The following is a 20,333-nucleotide window of genomic DNA, read 5'->3' as shown; positions in this document are numbered from 1 at the left end:
TCTTACCTGCATCCCGCCTGCAATGCGGAAGGAAGGAGGTGGGCGGGATGTTTACGTCCCGCTCATCTCCGCCCCTCCGCTTCTATTGGCTGGCTGCCGTGTGACATCGCTGTGACGCCGAACGTCCCTCCCACTCCAGGAAGAGGATGTTCGCCGCCCACATCGAGGTCGTATGGAAGGGTAAGTACATGTGACGGGATTTAATCGTTTGTGCGACACGGGCAACAAATTGAACATGCCGCACATATGATGGGCGCGTGTGCGATCGCATAAGAGATCGCATGTGTAATTGTAACGTGTAAAGCAGGCTTAAGAAAGAAAGAGACAGATAGGAAGAAAAGAGAGGAAGAAAAAGAAAGACATATAGCAAAAAAAGACATGTGAGAAAGAAAGAGACAGATAGCAAGTAGGAGAGAAAGAAAGACAGAAAGAAAGAGACAGCAAGAAAAAGAGAGAGAAAGAAGAGACAGCAAGAAAGAGAGAAGGAATGAAAGAAGGAAAGAGAAGGAAGGAAAGAAAGAGGAAGAAAGAAAGGAGAGAACGAAGCAAAGAAAGGAAGAGAAGGAATGAAAGAGAGGAAGAAAAAAAAAAGAAAGAGAGAAGGGGTGGACATAGAATTGGTGCCACTTGTGCAGCCGCAAAGGGGCTCCAGAGGTAAGGGGGCCACATCAGGTGGTATTGTGCACTATGCTGAGCTATTGGACTGCAGAGGCCCATATGATGCTCTTACACAGGGGCTCTTTCTCACCATCTCTGGTCTTTCTGACCATTTTAAGTGCAAAAGTCTCCTCTATCCTGGATTACAAATTTGAGAATCTTTCTGAGATGATTTGCTGACAAAGGAGAACACAGATGTGACAGTTCTATAAGATAAGAAGCAAATAGGAGCCTTTTCTCTTAACTTTATAGTTTACAAAAAGCCAAGTATGTCCTAAGCAGAAAAAATGAAGAATAGAGGTGAGGGGAGGGGATGTAGGGTGTTAATGTCTGTATATGCATGTATCACCCTTCCTGTGTGTCTGTATCATTAGCTTTGTGGCTCCTCAGTGTTTAGCTCAGTGTTGGGGGTCTCTGGTCCTCGCACTGTGCAGGTGGCATCTGGCTGGGAAGGTTCCTCAGCTCCTCTGTAGGTTGGGGCTCAGAGGGAGAGCATCTTGCTTTGTTGCACCCTCCCCTACCCGTGCAAGCTCTTTTCTTCACACAATAGGCTCCATGTCTAGTTCTGCTGGGAGGGAGTCAGCTGAAATGAATATTACATAAACCTCGCACCTGTGCGGCTGATGCGTCTTATGGACAGGCTACTTCTAAGAGCCTTATTAGTGCCTTCATCTCAAGAAGAACTTCTAGGAAAGAAGGAGGCAGAAGCTGATGAGCAGGCAGGCAGGATGGGATCGGGCTCCGGATACCGGCATGTCTGATCTGGGAGAGCTCCAGCAATGGAGCTGTGGGGGATTTTTGGCTGCTCCCTCATGGTTGCGCTTATGGTGGCTGCTGCGCTGTCCAACCTGATGGTGCTGATCTGCTTCCTGGGCTGCGCTGACATCCGAGGACAGGTGCCAGGACTCTTCACCCTCAACCTCACCCTGTGTAACCTGCTGCTGATCACCATCAACATGCCCCTGACACTGGTGGGAGCTGTCAGGGGTCACCAGCTCGGAGGAGAGGGTCTCTGCAGGGCTGTGGGCTTCTTGGAAACTTTCTTGACCAGTAACTCCATGCTGAGCATGGCAGCCCTAAGCATTGACCGCTGGGTGGCTGTAGTTTTCCCTCTGAGCTATCAATCTAAGATGAGGTATAGGGATGCTGCTGTCATTCTCATCTACTCCTGGATCCACTCATTATCCTTCCCAACTGTAGCCCTCTGTCTGTCCTGGGTGGGCTTCCACCACACCTATGGTTCCTGCACCCTCCTCAACAAGAACCCTGAAGAGGGGGCTTCCTTCTTGGCTTTCATGGTCCTCTTCCACCTGCTCAGCTTCTTTGTGTCCTTCCTGGTCCTCTGTGTCACCTACCTGCAGGTGCTGAAGGTGGCTCGGTCACATTGCAGAAGGATTGATGTGATCACAATGCAAACTCTGGTCCTGCTGGTAGATCTGCACCCCAGGTATATATCTGCGTGTATAGTGGGCAATAGGGCAGATGGCAAAGATGAAGGATCTCTGCTTGATTAGTCTATGTTTACAGGAAATAATCAAAGAAGAAAAGATTCAGCAGAACACAATCCATTCTACATGAATAAAACATAGTGGCTGTGCATGACATGGTGCCAGGCATGCATTGTCTTATATAAGTGGCTGCTGGGTCAGGGAATAAGAAAATAGGATAAAGATGGCAAGATATAAATAACACTGGGAGAAATACTCGGGGTGTGCTGATGTTCTGGGTTATGTAAGAGCTGCATGTGTGCTGCTGACATCAGGGGTTAATGCAGTGGAAATACTGCCTGTCACTCAGAGGATCAGCCTCATCTGCACATTATGGATATGGGGAAACTTCATCTCTGGTTAACTTTACTGCATTATGGATGGGTGGATGGGTGAGGAAGAGGAGTAAATATTGCACAATATTGAACTGCTATCATCAGATATGAAAAATAATTAAATATTAGTACTAGAAATAGTTTAGTATAATATGTCACATCCTATCATGACATCATCTATCTATCTATACCTATCTTCTATCTATCTATCCTAGTATCCATCCATCCTAATATCTACCGTATCTATCTCTCTATCTATCTTCTATCTATCAATCAATCCACGCTAATCTCCATCTAGCCTAATATCTATCTATTTATTCTTATATCTATCTATCTATCTATCCATCCATCCATCCATCCATCCATCCATCCATCCATCTATCTATCAATCCATCCTAATATCCATCTATCCTAATATCCATCTATCCTAATATCTATCTATCTATCTATCATTCTATCTATCGATCCATCCTAATATCCATCTAGCCTAATATCTATCTATTTATTCTTATATCTATCTCTTTATATCTATCTCTCTATATCTATCTATCTATCTATCTATCTATCTATCTATCTATCTATCTATCCATCCATCCATGCATCCATCCATCTATCTATCTATCGATCCATCCTAATAGCCATCTATCCTAATATCTGTTTATTTATTCTTCTATCTATCTATCTATATCTATCTATATCTATCTATCTATCTATCTATCTCTCTATATCTATCTATATCCTAATATCTATTTATCTATCCTTCTATCCAGTTATCTATCTACAGTGAGGAAAATAAGTATTAAAATAAGTTTTCCCACCTACAAACAATGGAGAGGTTTCCAATTATTATCAACTGCGACAGAGAGAATCCAGCAAATCAGACTATATGATTTTTAAATAGTTAATTTGCATTTTTTTGCATGAAATAAGTATTTGATACAATAGAAAAACAAAACTTAATATTTGATAGAAATCTTTGTTTGCAGTTACAGAGGTCAGACGTTTCCTGTAGTTCCTGTAGCTTGCACTACAGCAGGGATTTTGGCCCACTCCTCTATAGAGATCTCCACCAGATATCTCAGGTTTTGAGGCTGTCACTGGGCAACATTGAGTTTCAGCTCCCTCCAAAGGTTTTCTATTGGGTTAAGGTCTGGAGACTGGCTAGGTCACTGCAGGACATTGAAATGCTTCTTACAGAGTCACTCCTTAGTTGCCCTGCCTGTATGTTTTGGGTCATTGTCATGCTGGAAGACCCAGCCACAACCCATCTTCAATGCTCTGAGGGAAGGAGAATATTGGGCAAAGTCCTGTTATACATGACCCCATCCATCCTTCAATACGATGCAGTTGTCCTGTTCCCTTTGCAGAAAAGCACCACCAAAAGTATGATTCCACCCACATGCTTCTTGGTTGGGACGGTGTTCTTGAGGTTATACTCATCCTTCTTCTTCCTCCAAACAAGGTGAGTGGAGTGGATACCAAAAAGTACTATTTTGGTCTCCTCTGACCACATGACCCTCTCCCATACCTCCTCTGGATCATCCAGATAGTCACTGGTGAACTTCAAACAGCAAAATAAAAGGTAAAGTCCAGCTCACTGTATTGTGACATGACTAAGGGTGTTTGACACCATAATCTAGTAGAAGCATCACAGTGGATGTGGCGTGTGCTGTATATTTTTTTGTGATTTTAATAATAACGAAGGCTAAAGTTAGTGAAGCTGGACTTGGATGATCTTCAAACAGGCCTGGACATGTGCTGGTGTAAGCAGGGGATCTTGCGTGCCCTGCATGATTTTAATCCATGACAACGTAGTGTGTTACTAGTGGTAATCTTTGAGACTGTGGTCCCGGCTCTCTTCAGGCTATTGACCAGGTCCTCCTGTGTAGTTCTGGGCTGACTCCTTACCTTTCTCAGAATCATCCTTTCCCCATGAGGTGAGATCTTGCATGGAGCCCCAGACTGAGTAAGACAGACAGTCATCTTGTGTCTCTTTAATTTTCTAATAACTACACCAACAGTTGTTGCCTTCTCACCAAGCTGCTTGCCTATTGTCCTGTAGCCCATCCCAGCCTTGTGCAGGTCTATAATTTTGTCCGTGGTGTCTTTAGACAGCTCTTTGGCCATAGCCATGGTGGAGAGGTTGGAGTCTGATTGATTATGTGTGTGCAGGTAACAAGTTCAAACAGGTGGAATTAATACAGATAATGAGTGCAGAGTTCCTGCTGGTTGGTAGGTGATCAAATACTTATTTCATGCAATAAAATTAAAATTAATTATATAAAAAAACATACAACGTGATACTCTGGATTATTTTTTATTCTGTCTGTCACAGTTGAAGTTACCTACGATAAAAATTACAGATCTTTCAATTCTTTGTAGGTGGGAAAACTTGCAAAATGGGCACAGTATCAAATACTTATTCTCCTCACTCTATCTACTATTTAATATCTCTGTTTCTTATATCTCTATATAGGTTATTATATTAGTTCAAGGTTTCAGGAGGTTGTACCCATTATGTTCATAGATTTTTGGGGACAAACTGATAAGCAGAGATGAAAAAGAACTTGTATACTAATTGTAAAGGGTTTTTCCTTTCGATACTGTGCTTGCTTCATCCGCCCCACATAGGAAAAAGTTTTCTTTTTGATTGCAAGAACTAGTCTGGCCCACAGGATGATTTTTATTGCCATTTCTTACATAAGAATTCTGCTGTTTTATATTAATTAGAAAGATTTTCTATCCTCCTGCACCTGAGAGATTCTCACCTCATCATTTTGGATCTATCCAGTTCCAGGATTCCTATATTTTTTGCACCTGGAACTGGTTCTTTTGTGTTTTAATTTTTCAATGAAGTTGATAAATACCCTGTTTCCCTGAAAATAAGACCTACCCTAAAAATAAACCCAAGCATGCTTTTACAGGATTTTTGGGGAATGCTTGAAATATAAGCCCTACTCCAAAAATAAACCCTAGTTACAATCAGGGCCGGAGTTAAGTGGGCTTTACACGCTACGATATCGTTAATGTTTTATCGTCGGGGTCACGTTGTTAGTGACGCACATCCGGCTTCATTAAAGATATCGCAGCGTGTGATACTTACCAGCGACCTTAACCGACCTCAAAAATGGTGAAAATCGTTCACCATGGAGAGGTCGTCCCAAAACCAAAAATCGGTAATGGTTGATTATCGATGTTGTTCTTCGCCCCTGCGGCAGCACACATCGCTGTGTGTGACACCGCAGGAGCGAGGAACGTCTCCTTACCTGCCGCCAGCCGCAATGCGGAAGGAAGGAGGTAGGCGGGATGGTACGTCCTGCTCATCTCCGCCCCTCTGCTTTGATTGGCCAGCCACTTAGTGACGTCGCGGTGACGTCGCTGTGATGCCGAACGTCCCTCCCCCTTGAGGGAGGGATTGTTCGGCAGTCACAGCGACACCGCCGACCAGGTAAGTGCTTGTTACGCTGTCGTAGTGATAATGTTCGCTGCGGGAGTGAACACACGATATCGCACACACGACGGGGGCAAGTGCTTACACGTTCGATATCGCTAGCAATTGCTAGCGATGTCATAGCGTGTAAAGCCCGCTTTATGGGGAGTCAAACTGCGCAATTTTTCAGGGACTTCACTCTCAGAGGGATCCAGCAGTTGTATTCCATGGTTAAGATTGTTTAAGGACCTTTGATGACTTCATAGTCATGTGACCATGATTTAATCAAAGGTCTCTTAATTACAGGAGTCTAAAAGAATGAAACAGGATAGAGGCTGGTATCCAGGACTGGCATTAGGGATAAGGGCAATTTGACAGGGCTCACATTCTCATAGGGGCTCCAGCGTTAATATCCTGATGATAGGACTACTTAAGGACCTTTGTGACATCACATTATGTGACCAAAGGTCTCTTAATTACAGGAGTCTAAAAGAATGAAACAGGATAGAGGCTGGTATGCAGGACTGGCATGATTGAGAAGGGCAATTTCACAGGGCACCCATTCTCCTAGGGGCTCCAGCAATTATATCCTGATGATAGGACTACTTAAGGACCTTTGTAACATCACATTATGTGACCAAAGGTCTCTTAATTACAAGAGTCTAAAAGAATGAAACAGGATAGAGGCTGGTATGCAGGACTGGCATTAGGGAGAAGGGCAATTTCACAGGGCCCCCATTCTCCATCGTTTATATCCTAATGATAGGACTACTTAAGGACCTTTGTGACATCACGTTACGTGACCAAAGGTCTCTTAATTGCAAGAGTCTAAAGCTGAAGAGGAGACAGGCTGGTGTGTGGATAGATAGATAGATAGATAGATAGATAGATAAATACACATACGTTATACACAGAGTTTGGAGGGTTATGTTGATGTTCCAGAATGCGATATGACCATATTTGAATAAATATTGACTTTTCTTGTTCAAGAATAAATGTAGATTGTTGTTCATGGAAAAAAATAAGACATCCCCTGAAAATAATCCCTAGCACATTTTTTGGAGCAAAACATAATATAAGACCCTGTTTTATTTTCGGGGAAACACGGTAGGATATCGAGGTCTCCTACAGTTTTGCAATGGGAGATGTTTGAAATTGTGACATTTCATTGCCGTCCCATATTGGGGATCATGAAAAGAACTTTGCAAAACTCTGTATTTTTTTTTATAAAAGCCAAGTTTAAATAATTTAGATTTGCTTTTTCTCTTCTGCTTTATAAAAGCTTCTCTTACTGAGTGTTGTTTTCTCTTAGTGTGAGACAGAGATGCCTGGAGGAACAGAAGAGGAGGAGGCAGCGAGCAACCAAAAAAATCATCACATTCATAGGGACATTTCTGCTTTGCTTCACTCCATATGTAATCACCAGGTAGGTGTGAAAGGGAAATAAACTGCTCCCAGAGCGTCTGCAGATTACTGCATTTACCATGATAAATACTGCAGTTTAGTAGTTCTTATCCTGGGGAGATTTAGGGCCTCCCCAATTCTGGACCTTTATTTCTTAGCATCCCTACCTGTGGAGAACCAGGCATGTTCTTGCATTACTGACAGCACCGTTATTTTATTTCGGACGCCCCCAGCTGCACGGATGCAGGTTGTATTACAAGAAACAAACCATGCTTTGCTCCCGTGCCAAGTTTCGGCCAATGTTCTCCGTATCGGTCATTGTCGGCAGCACTGACCCACTCCCTCTCACCTGACTTTCAATTGTATCTGCTTCCTGGATGCAGATACAATTAAAAGTAATGGTGGAGGAGGGAGCGTCAGCTGTCATTCTCATTGTGTATCTCAGCGCAGTGGGCCCAATGACATTATTTCATTTCGACCACATTGCCAAGCAGCTCAGAAATCAGATCACACACTGCAGAGACTGGAGCAGCGGAGGAATGAGGAGAGGTATTTTTTTTATTAATTGAGTACCTTGTTTGGCCATGTGCTATGTGGGGGCCATCATGCTACTTGGGGGGCCATCATATTATTTGGAGTGCAATGTAGGGGCGAAATATACTGTGTACAGGGTTGTGCATGGTCATTATACTGTGTGCAGGGTTGTGTGGGGTCCATTGTACTGTGTACATGGTTGTGTGGGGTCATTATACTGTGTACACAGTTGTGTGGGGTCCATTGTACTGTGTGCAGGGTTGTGTGGGGTCATTATACTGTGTACATATTTGTGTGGGGTCCATTATACTGTGTGCAGGGTTGTGTGGGGTCCATTGTACTGTGTGCAGGGTTGTGTGGGGTCATTATACTGTGTACATGTTTGTGTGGGGTCCATTATACTGTGTGCAGGGTTGTGTGGGGTCCATTGTACTGTGTACACGGTTGTGTGGGGTCATTATACTGTGTACACGGTTATGTGGGGTTCATTGAACTGTGTACATGGTTGCGTGGGGTCATTATACTGTGTACACGGTTGTGTGGGTTTATTATACTGTGAACACGATTGTGTGGGTTTATTATACTGTGTACACGATTGTGTGGGGTCATTATACTGTATACACGGTTGTGTAGGGTGCATTATACTGTGTACACGATTGTGTGGGGTCATTATACTGTGTACACGGTTGTGTGGGTTTATTATACTGTGTACAAGATTGTGTGGGTTTATTATACTGTGTACAAGATTGTGTGGGTTTATTATACTGTGTACACGATTGTGTGGGGTCACTATACTGTGTACACGGTTGTGTGGGGTCCATTGTACTGTGTACACGGTTGTGTGGGGTCATTATACTGTGTACATGGTTGTGTAGGGTGCATTATACTGTGTGCAGGGTTGTGTGGGGTGCATTATACTGTGTGCAGGGTTGTGTGGGGTCCATTATACTGTATACACGGTTGTGTGGGGTCATTATACTGTGTACATGGTTGTGTAGGGTGCATTATACTGTGTGCAGGGTTGTGTGGGGTCCATTATACTGTGTACACGGTTGTGTGGGGTCATTATACTGTGTACATGGTTGTGTAGGGTGCATTATACTGTGTGCAGGGTTGTGTGGGGTCCATTATACTGTGTACACGGTTGTGTGGGGTCATTATACTGTGTACATGGTTGTGTAGGGTGCATTATACTGTGTGCAGGGTTGTGTGGGGTCCATTATACTGTGTACACGATTGTGTGGGGTCATTATACTGTGTACACGGTTGTGTAGGGTGCATTATACTGTGTGCAGGGTTGTGTGGGTTCCATTATACTGTGTACACGATTGTGTGAGATCATTATACTGTGTACATGGTTGCGTGGGGTCATTATACTGTGTACACGGTTGTTTGGGTTTATTATACTGTGAACACGATTGTGTGGGTTTATTATACTGTGTACACGATTGTGTGGGGTCATTATACTGTATACACGGTTGTGTAGGGTGCATTATACTGTGTACACAGTTGTGTGGGGTCCATTGTACTGTGTGCTGGGTTGTGTGGATTCATTATACTGTGTACAAGATTGTGTGGGGTCCATTGTACTGTGTACACGGTTGTGTAGGGTGCATTATACTGTGTACACGATTGTGTGGGGTCATTATACTGTGTACACGGTTGTGTGGGTTTATTATACTGTGTACAAGATTGTGTGGGTTTATTATACTGTGTACAAGATTGTGTGGGTTTATTATACTGTGTACACGATTGTGTGGGGTCACTATACTGTGTACACGGTTGTGTGGGGTCCATTGTACTGTGTACACGGTTGTGTGGGGTCATTATACTGTGTACATGGTTGTGTAGGGTGCATTATACTGTGTGCAGGGTTGTGTGGGGTGCATTATACTGTGTGCAGGGTTGTGTGGGGTCCATTATACTGTATACACGGTTGTGTGGGGTCATTATACTGTGTACATGGTTGTGTAGGGTGCATTATACTGTGTGCAGGGTTGTGTGGGGTCCATTATACTGTGTACACGGTTGTGTGGGGTCATTATACTGTGTACATGGTTGTGTAGGGTGCATTATACTGTGTGCAGGGTTGTGTGGGGTCCATTATACTGTGTACACGGTTGTGTGGGGTCATTATACTGTGTACATGGTTGTGTAGGGTGCATTATACTGTGTGCAGGGTTGTGTGGGGTCCATTATACTGTGTACACGATTGTGTGGGGTCATTATACTGTGTACACGGTTGTGTAGGGTGCATTATACTGTGTGCAGGGTTGTGTGGGTTCCATTATACTGTGTACACGATTGTGTGAGATCATTATACTGTGTACATGGTTGTGTGGGGGTCCATTATACTGTGTGCGGGGTGCATAATACTGGGTGCAAGATTTTGTTGGCATCACACTTTATGGGGTCCATGAAAAGGTATCTTAGTGTGTGGGAACACTAAAGGGCTTTAATAGGGGCAAAATTACTTTGTAAGGACTGCAGAGTTGTGGGATTTCCTCTTTTGTGACCCTGCTGAATATATTTTCTTCTTAAGGGGGAGAAAATTCGGACTTTTGCTATGGGGCCCCATGAATTCCATGTACAGTGGCATGTAAAGGTTTGGACACCCCTAGTCAAAATTACTGTTATTGTGAACAATTAGGCAAGTTGCAGATGAAATGATCTCTAAAAGGCATCAAGTTAAAAATCACACATTTCCTTTGTAGTTTAGGGAAAAATATATATTTCATCTTTTATGATTTAAAATTAACATAAAAATAAAATGGGCAGATACAAAAGTTCTTGTTTGAAGGCTTTTCAATTCTGGGAGATTCCTGGCTCGTGTTCCAGTTCTGTGAGATTCCTGGCTCGTCTTCCAGTTCTGTGAGATTCCTGGCTTGTCTTCCAGTTCTGTGAGATTCTTGGCTCGTCTTCCAGTTGTGTGAGATTTCTGGCTCGTCTTCCAGTTGTGTGAGATTTCTGGCTCGTCTTCCAGTTCTGGGAGATTCCTGGCTCGTCTTCCAGTTCTGGCAGATTCCTGGCTCGTCTTCCAGTTCTGGGAGATTCCTGGCTCGTCTTCCAGTTCTGGGAGATTCCTGGCTCGTCTTCCAGTTCTGGGAGATTCCTGGCTCGTCTTCCAGTTCTGGGAGATTCCTGGCTCGTCTTCCAGTTCTGGGAGATTCCTAGCTCGTCTTCCAGTTCTGGGAGATTCCTGGCTCGTCTTCCAGTTCTGGGAGATTCCTGGCTCGTCTTCCAGTTCTGTGAGATTCCTGGCTCATTTTCTAGTTCTGTGAGATTCCTGGCTCGTCTTCCAGTTCTGTAAAATTCCTGGCTCATTTTCTAGTTCTGTGAGATTCCTGGCTCGTCTTCCAGTTCTGTGAGATTCCTGGCTCGTCTTCCAGTTCTGGGAGATTCCTGGCTCGTCTTCCAGTTCTGGGAGATTCCTGGCTCATTTTCTAGTTCTGTGAGATTCCTGGCTCGTCTTCCAGTTCTGTAAAATTCCTGGCACATTTTCTAGTTCTGTGAGATTCCTGGCTCGTCTTCCAGTTCTGTGAGATTCCTGGCTCGTTTTGCATGCACTGCTCTTTTGAGGTCTAGCCACAGATTTTCAATAATGTTCAAATTTGGGGACTGTGAGGGCCATTGTAAAACCTTCAGCTTGCACCTTTTGTGGTCGTCTATTGAGGATTTTGATCTGTGTTTAGGATCATCATTATCCATCTGGAGAAGCTATTCTCTTTTCTAATATTTTCAACTTCAGCTTTTTTACAGATGGTGTTATGTCTGCATCAAGAATTTGTTGAAATGTCATTGAACTCATTCTTCTCTCTACCCGTGAAATGTTCTCTGTGCCACTGGCTGCAACACAGCCCCAAAGCATGATTGATCCACCCCCATGTTTAATAGTTGGTGAGATGTCCTCTTCCTGAAATTCTGGGCCATTTTTTCTCCACACATACCTTTGATCATTGTGGCCAAAGAGTTCTCATTGGTCCTCAAGACTTGTTTCCAAAATATATCAGTCTTGGTTAGATGTTCTTTTGCAAACTTCTGACCCTGAATTTTATGGTGAGGACACAGGAGAGGTATTCTTCTGATGACTCTTTCATGATGTCCAGGTGTTTCTGAACAGTAGAACAATGTACCACAACTCCAGAGTCTGCTAAATCTTCCTGAAGGTCTTTTACAGTCATGCAAGGGTTCTGATTTGCCACTTTAACAAACCTATGAGCAGCTCTCATAGAAATTTTGATTGGTTTCCCAAACCTTATCTTAACCTCCATTGTTCCTGGTAACTGCCATTTCCTAATTACATTTTGAACTGAGGAAAGGTCAATATGAAAAATGTTGCTATCTTCTTATAGCCTACTTCTTCTTTGTGGCTCTCCACTATTTTCAGAGTGCTAGGCAGCTGCTTAGAAGAACAAACGGCTGTTGTTTTATGGCACAAACTTATAGAAGGCTGCGTTTTTATATAGCTGTGAAATTTGCATCACCTGGCCTTTCATAACGATGATAAGACATAACCTTATTAGGCCAATTAAGGTCTGAAACCTTGGTCAAAGTTATCTGAGCATACAAATCTCCAAGTGTGCCCAAACTTTTGCATTGGCCCATTTTTCTTTTTGTAATGTTTAAAATGTAAAATATAAAAAATATATATATTTTTTGCCTAAAATACAAAGGAAATGTGTCATCTACAGTTAGGTCCAGAAATATTTGGACAGAGACACAATTTTCACGAGTTGGGCTCTGCATGCCACCACATTGGATTTGAAATGAAATCTCTACAACAGAATTCAAGTGCAGATTGTAACGTTTAATTTGAAGGTTTGAACAAAAATATCTGATAGAAATTGTAGGAATTGTACACATTTCTTTACAAACACTCCACATTTTAGGAGGTCAAAAGTAATTGGACAAATAAACCAAACCCAAACAAAATATTTTTATTTTCAATATTTTGTTGCGAATCCTTTGGAGGCAATCACTGCCTTAAGTCTGGAACCCATGGACATCACCAAACGCTGGGTTTCCTCCTTCTTAATGCTTTGCCAGGCCTTTACAGCCGCAGCCTTCAGGTCTTGCTTGTTTGTGGGTCTTTCCGTCTTAAGTCTGGATTTGAGCAAGTGAAATGCATGCTCAATTGGGTTAAGATCTGGTGATTGACTTGGCCATTGCAGAATGTTCCACTTTTTTGCACTCATGAACTCCTGGGTAGCTTTGGCTGTATGCTTGGGGTCATTGTCCATCTGTACTATGAAGCGCCGTCCAATCAACTTTGCGGCATTTGGCTGAATCTGGGCTGAAAGTATATCCCGGTACATTTCAGAATTCATCCGGCTACTCTTGTCTGCTGTTATGTCATCAATAAACACAAGTGACCCAGTGCCATTGAAAGCCATGCATGACCATGCCATCATGTTGCCTCCACCATGTTTTACAGAGGATGTGGTGTGCCTTGGATCATGTGCCGTTCCCTTTCTTCTCCAAACGTTTTTCTTCCCATCATTCTGGTACAGGTTGATCTTTGTCTCATCTGTCCATAGAATACTTTTCCAGAACTGAGCTGGCTTCATGAGGTGTTTTTCAGCAAATTTAACTCTGGCCTGTCTATTTTTGGAATTGATGAATGGTTTGCATCTAGATGTGAACCCTTTGTATTTACTTTCATGGAGTCTTCTCTTTACTGTTGACTTAGAGACAGATACACCTACTTCACTGAGAGTGTTCTGGACTTCAGTTGATGTTGTGAACGGGTTCTTCTTCACCAAAGATAGTATGCGGCGATCATCCACCACTGTTGTCATCCGTGGACGCCCAGGCCTTTTTGAGTTCCCAAGCTCACCAGTCAATTCCTTTTTTCTCAGAATGTACCCGACTGTTGATTTTGCTACTCCAAGCATGTCTGCTATCTCTCTGATGGATTTTTTCTTTTTTTTCAGCCTCAGGATGTTCTGCTTCACCTCAATTGAGAGTTCCTTAGACCGCATGTTGTCTGGTCACAGCAACAACTTCCAAATGCAAAACCACACACCTGTAATCAACCCCAGACCTTTTAACTACTTCATTGATTACAGGTTAACGAGGGAGACGCCTTCAGAGTTAATTGCAGCCCTTAGAGTCCCTTGTCCAATTACTTTTGGTCCCTTGAAAAAGAGGAGGCTATGCATTACAGAGCTATGATTCCTAAACCCTTTCTCCGATTTGGATGTGAAAACTCTCATATTGCAGCTGGGAGTGTGCACTTTCAGCCCATATTATATATATAATTGTATTTCTGAACATGTTTTTGTAAACAGCTAAAATAACAAAACTTGTGTCACTGTCCAAATATTTCTGGCCCTGACTGTATAACTTTATGCCTTCTAGAGATCATTTCATCTTCAACTTGCTTAACGGTTCACAATAACAATAATTCTGACCGGGGGTGCCCAAACATTTACATGCCATTGTATGCCCCAGCTTGCAGAGTATTTTCCTGACTGGCATTCACTAAATTGAATGTCCACCCCTTGAACAGTATTTGACTTATTAATCTATATTTAATATTAATCTATATTGTATTGTGTCTTATATTTTGATATTGTGCAGAGATCTATATTTCTGACAGATCGCAATCACTGCCCAAGACCTTACTGGAAAAATATTCAGACACCACTAGAGGGAGCGTGGGATAGTTTTGCATACATTGTTTATACATTGTTTTTGCAAGAACCTCTTCATTTTATTGTTCTTAACCATGATAAATACGGCAGTGGGGGTTGTTCAGTTTAGTAAAATAAAATATTGGAAAATTAAAGGGGTCCCATATTCTGGACCCTTGTTTATTAGCCAGAGAGGAGAACAGCTACATACAGCATCTGTGACTGTGGAGGACCCAGCGTTTTCTTGCACTATACAAACCGCACATGTATTTTATTGGCAGCTGTGTAGTACTTAATTCCCCCTGTGATGGCGCTGCAGGTATATTGGATACTCACTGCCAGGGTTCTCATAAATTACATCTGATCACTGGGGCTGCAGCAGGGCTATACCATTAACTTGAAGGGAATCTGTCACAAGGTTTTTGCAAGCAGCATGATGTAGGGGCAGAGACCTTGATTCCAGCGGTGTCCCTTATAGGGTTGTTTGCTGTATTTCTTATAAAAAAAAATCACTGTTTTATCAGCAGTAGATTATCATTACAGGACTAGTAAACCTGCTGCCAGGTAGTCCAGCATATTCATGAGCTAACCCCGCCCCCATCACTGATTGGCAGCTTTCCGCCTATGCATAGTGTACACAGAAAGCTGTCAATCAGTGGTGTGGGCGGGGTTATACAGAGCTCAGCATTCAGAGAACTGGTAGATCTTCAGCAGATAAAACAGTGATTTTCTCACAACTGCAGCAAGCAGCCTCGTAAGTTACACATCACTGAATTCAGGGTCTCTGCCCCTACATTATGCTGATATCAGATAGAGTAGCAAAAACCTGGTGACAGATTCCCTGTAACAATAAAACAGTATACAATAAACTCTGAAGCTCCCCCTAGTGGTGCCTGCAGGCAGCCACCATTGTATCCTTAAGCTGTATGTCTATGTAGTGAATTTGAAGCTGCGTCAGGAAAAAGGGAGCTCTGATTAGTCACTATTGGAAGTAGAGCTTGAAAATACCATTATTATAAAAGGTGGACATTCACTTTAAAGCACCACTACAGTGTTTTTTTTTCTTCAGCACTGTAGTGCCGCTTTAACTCTACGTCCCCTTTCCCCGGTCTTTGGCTATATGCCCACGCTGCGGAAAATTCACGAATTTGCTGTGATTTTTTTTTGTGGAAATTCCGCGGATTTTTCAAAAATCCACAGTACAGTGAGTCCCCAGCCATTTCTAAGGCATTTGGGGGGTGCTGTGCCCATACTGCATTTTTTTCCGCAGTGGAAATAATGTGAATTTCCCTGCGGAAAAATCTGCAGCATGTGAATTATTCCTGCGGATTTCTCCGCAGAGTCCCATACTTACCTGCCTTGATAGCAGACACTGGAGTCACTTCCTCCGGTGCAGAGGAGCGCGGTGGAGCCAGGGGCGGGCAGCAGTAGGTGGGCGGGGCCTGCACGAGCTCCGGTCATGTGAAAGCCAGAGTTAGTGCAGGCCCGCCCACCTTCTCCGGCAATGTGCAGACAGACACGGCCGGAGAGGGAAGTGCTGCGTGATGGAGGTGAGTATGAACTCACCGATCACTCCAGCACTTATTCTGCATTGAGGATGGAGTGCCGAAGCCATGGTACTGTATCCTCAATGCAGGACACCGCAGCATATCCGCAGGACATTCCGCAATAAATCCGCAGCATGGAAACAGACAAAGTTGTGCTGCGGATTTCTGGGAGCTCCTGCGGAATGTCCTGCGGATATATCCGTAGGACACTGTCCCCGTGGGCACATGGCCTTATACTGCAACATTTTCATCTTTTTTCAACATCGCTCCGGTACCTCAGCTCCATCTTGGTAATATAAATTCTGACTGGCTAGAAGTCATAAGTTACCTCACAAACTCTCAATACAAGTCTATGAGAGCCAGGACAATGCTCTCATAGACTTGCAGTGAGTTGTGATCTCTGGCATCTCATGAAACAATCGAGCAATATGGCAGGTCACAAAGTTCTCAAGATGGACCGGAGCGGCGCTGATAACAGATGAAGATGCTGGAGGGTGAGTATAGAATTCTAGACAACCAACTACTCTGCACATCAATTGTCTCAATACTATTGTTTAGGTGAAGGCTCAGGCTACAACTTATTAAAGGGAACCTGTCACCAGATTTGTCCCTTATAAACTGCGGGTGGCCACCACCAGTGAGTCCTTATATACAGGATTCTAGAATGCTGTATATAAGAACACAGGCCGCTCGGTATAACACAAAAAATAACTTTTATTATACTCACCTAGGGGGCGGTTGGGTCCAATGGGCATCGCTGGTCTTGATCCGACACCTCCTTTCTTCTTCCATCACTGTCCTCCTTCCCTGCTTGGTGCGGCTGACGCGTCCTATGTCATACACACAGTCCACCATTGCGGTCCTGCGCAGCCGCACTTATCTCTGCGATGCTGAGGGCAGATCAAAGTATTGTAGTGCGCATGCACGGGCGGTCATTAACCTTTCCCCGCACTTGCACATTACAGTACTCTGATCTGCCCTCAGCAGTGCAGAGAGAAGTGCGTCTGCGCAGGACCACAATGGTGGACTGTATGGATGATGTAGGGTGCGTCAGCCACACCGAGCAGGGAAGGAGGATGGTGATGGAAGAAGAAAGGAGGCGTCGGGCCAAGACCAGTGACGCCCATTGGACCTGACTGCCCCGCAGGTGAGTATAATAAAACTGTCTTTTACATTTTACACAGCAGCCCGGGTTCTTATATACAGTATTCTAGAATGCTGTGTATATAAAGGCTCAATGGTGGTGGCCGCAGCTTATAGAGGAAAAACCTGGTGACCGGTTCCCTTTAAAGCACTACAAGGTGTTGCTGTGATATTGCTTCTATAGGATTACATCTAATAGCTTCGATTTGGGATTTGTGATCCCTGCAGCACTTGTCATAAAGTTGGTAAGTTCAGGTAGGACCATAACATTGCCATATATTTCCCCTTCCTTGCCAGTCATATGGAGTCCATCAGGGTAATACCCACTGCTGGTGGATATTTCTATTTTGAGTAACAGGATGGAGTGTCCTACACAGAATTCAAAGGGGTTGTCCATTACTTCAACATTAATAGCTGCCTCCTTAGGATAGGTAATCAAAGTCTGATCAGCCAAGGTCTGACACCTGGCACCCCCGCCAACCAGACGTTCTCAGTGCCGACGGCCGCAGTAGGGCGATGGAAATGCTCAGTTCTGGAGCTGCCCCTTCTTCTGATAGTGGCCGCGGCCAGGTTCTGCACATTGCCTCCTATTCAAATCAATAAGGGGTGGGTGTGCAGTACCGGACTATGGCCGCTATCAGTTGATGGGGCAGCTCCGGAACTGAGCATTTCTGGCCACCTTCTACCACCACCAGCACGAAGAACAGCTGATTGGTGGAGGTGCTGGGTGTGGGACCGATCAAACATTAGACCTTCGATAGACCTTCGATGTAAAAGTAGTGGACAACTCCTTTAACATTCGTATGAATTTTACATGAGGTTTTCTGAGTCTTCCAATAACTTTTTGTTTTTATTAAGTGTCTCTGATTACCATCTAATGTACCCGTGTGCTTTGCTCACTTTTAGGTTGGTCGAGATCTCCTCTTCCACCACCATCACCGCTCAGTGGGGGATCATCAGCCGGTGTTTGGCCTACAGCAAAGCTTTGTCAGATCCATTTGTATACTGCCTGACACGGAATCAGTACAAGAACTGCTGCCGGGACCTGGTCAACAAACTGCTGAAACGGAGTTCTGGCAACTCCGTACAAAGGGCCAATTCTTATATCGGAAACATGGTACCAACAACCTCTGGATAATGACCCCCCAAAAAACGATGAAAAACCAAAATAACCAGGGACCAATATCTATCTACAGATATGAGATCTGTTACACAGAAAGGGCGGCTTCTTACGTTTACCTGCCGTCATTTATTGCCTTAACTTATTATGAGGGTTCTGCCCTTAAAGCCTCACGGTGGCTCTTAATTAATAATAAAGAGCTGCCTGAATCCTATTTCCGGAGAACTCTACAATTCCAGCTATAAACTAAGATAAAAAGAAAACTAATCCGCAGGACAAAATTGCATCAAAATGAATAACTGGACATCTGCCATCAGAAGGGCGGCGCTCCGATCTGCCAGCAAAAGGACGGCACTCCGATCTGCCAGCAAAAGGGTGGCGCTCCGATCTGCTAGCAAAAGGGTGGCACTCCGATCTGCCAGAAAAAGGGTGGCGCTCCGATCTGCCAGCGAAAAGGTGGCACTCCAATCTGCCAGCGAAAGGGTGGCGCTCCGATCTGCCAGCAAAAGGGTGGCGCTCCAATCTGCCAGCAGAAGGTTGGCACTCCGATCTGCCAGCAGAAGGGCAGCACTCCAATCTGCCAGCAGAAGGGCAGCACTCCAATCTGCCAGAAAAATTGTGGCGCTCTGATCTGCCAGCAAAAGGGTGGTGCTCTGATCTGCCAGCAAAAGGGTGGCGCTCAGATATGCCAGCAGAAGAGCAGCACTCAGATCTGCCGCAAGAAGGGTGGCACTCAGATCTGACACCAGAAGTGCAATGCTCCGATCTGCTAGCAGGAGGACAGTGCCCCGATCTGCCACCAGAAGGGCAATGCTCCGATCTGCCAGCAGAAGGACGGCACTCCGATCTGACAGCAGAAGGGCGGCATTCAGATCTTCCAGCAGAAGGGCGGCGCTCCGATCTGCCAGCAGAAGGGTGGCACTCAGATCTGCCAGAAGAAGGGCGGAACTCAGATCTGCCAGCAGAAGGGCGGCGCTCCAATCTGCCAGCAGAAGGATGGCATTCCGATCTGCCAGTAGAAGGGCGGCACTCCAATCTGCCAGCAGAAGGATGGCATTCCGATCTGCCAGTAGAAGGGCGGCACTCCAATCTGCCAGCAGAAGGATGGCATTCCGATCTGCCAGCAGAAGGGCAGCGCTCCAATCTGCCAGCAGAAGGACGTCACTCCGATCTGCCAGTAGAAGGGCGGCACTCCGATCTGCCAGCAGAAGGGTGGTGCTCCGATCTGCCAGCATAAGGCGCTCTGATCTGCCAGCAGAAGGACAGCGCTCCAATCAGTCAGCAGAAGGCGCTCTGATCTGCCAGCAGAAGAACGGCGCTCCGATCTGAAACCAGAAGGGCGGCGCTCCGATCTGCCACCAGGAGGGCGGCGCTCCGTCAAGAGACCGATGTGCTCAGTCACTGATATAATGATGATCGTTTTGACAATCATATGTATAAATAGATGTCGCATATTTGAACCACGTGTCTTTATAAATTTTAATATTGAAACTTCAACTTATCAATGGAAAACAGAAATATTTAACTTTTTTTTTAATAGAAAATGTTAAAAATATCTGCCTCAGTGTTCAAACTTGAATAGGGCTTGTCTGAAAGTAAACCTGCCCCCTACAGGGAGCTTACTGAATTTACTGTGCAAGGTTTACTAACATGGTTACTTTATATTTAAAGAAAATGGACACTTTTTGGGATTAGTTGGGGATTTTTTTCTTTACTTAAAAAGATTTATTTTGGGCTAAAAGTAATTTTTGTGTTGCGGGCGGGGAGGGCGCTGCGCTCACCACGCTCGGGTCCGGCGCTGCTGCTGCTCAGTGGCTCGAGCGGTGGGCCGGATCTGGGGACTCGAGCGGCGCTCCTCGCCCGTGAGTGAAAGGGGATAATTTTTGGGTTTGGGAAGTCAGTCCGTGACGCCACCCACGGTTTGTGGTGAGGTTGGGACACCACCGCTGCTCTGGACGGGGATCCCGGGAGCGATGACAGGGAGCAGCCGAGATGTTTCTCTCCCCTCCGTGGGTAGGGGGTTTTTGTGGTCCCGGGGCCC

The 20,333-nt window shown here is 44.6% G+C and overlaps 1 protein-coding gene across 1 annotated transcript; it reads left to right on the top strand.

Annotated features, from left to right (window-relative positions):
- Positions 1–1,209: 1,209 nt before the first annotated feature.
- Positions 1,210–19,752, top strand: GPR26 (G protein-coupled receptor 26). Its single transcript, XM_075352265.1, has 3 exons — positions 1,210–2,104; positions 7,222–7,335; positions 18,079–19,752. The coding sequence occupies exons 1-3, from the start codon at positions 1,437–1,439 to the stop codon at positions 18,308–18,310; spliced, it is 1,014 nt and encodes a 337-aa protein (XP_075208380.1). The 5' UTR covers positions 1,210–1,436; the 3' UTR covers positions 18,311–19,752.
- Positions 19,753–20,333: the final 581 nt, after the last annotated feature.

Source organism: Anomaloglossus baeobatrachus, chromosome 5, assembly GCF_048569485.1.
Source record: "Anomaloglossus baeobatrachus isolate aAnoBae1 chromosome 5, aAnoBae1.hap1, whole genome shotgun sequence".
In the NCBI taxonomy this organism is placed as follows: Eukaryota; Metazoa; Chordata; class Amphibia; order Anura; family Aromobatidae; genus Anomaloglossus; species Anomaloglossus baeobatrachus.
This window is presented reverse-complemented; position numbering and strand designations above follow the sequence as displayed.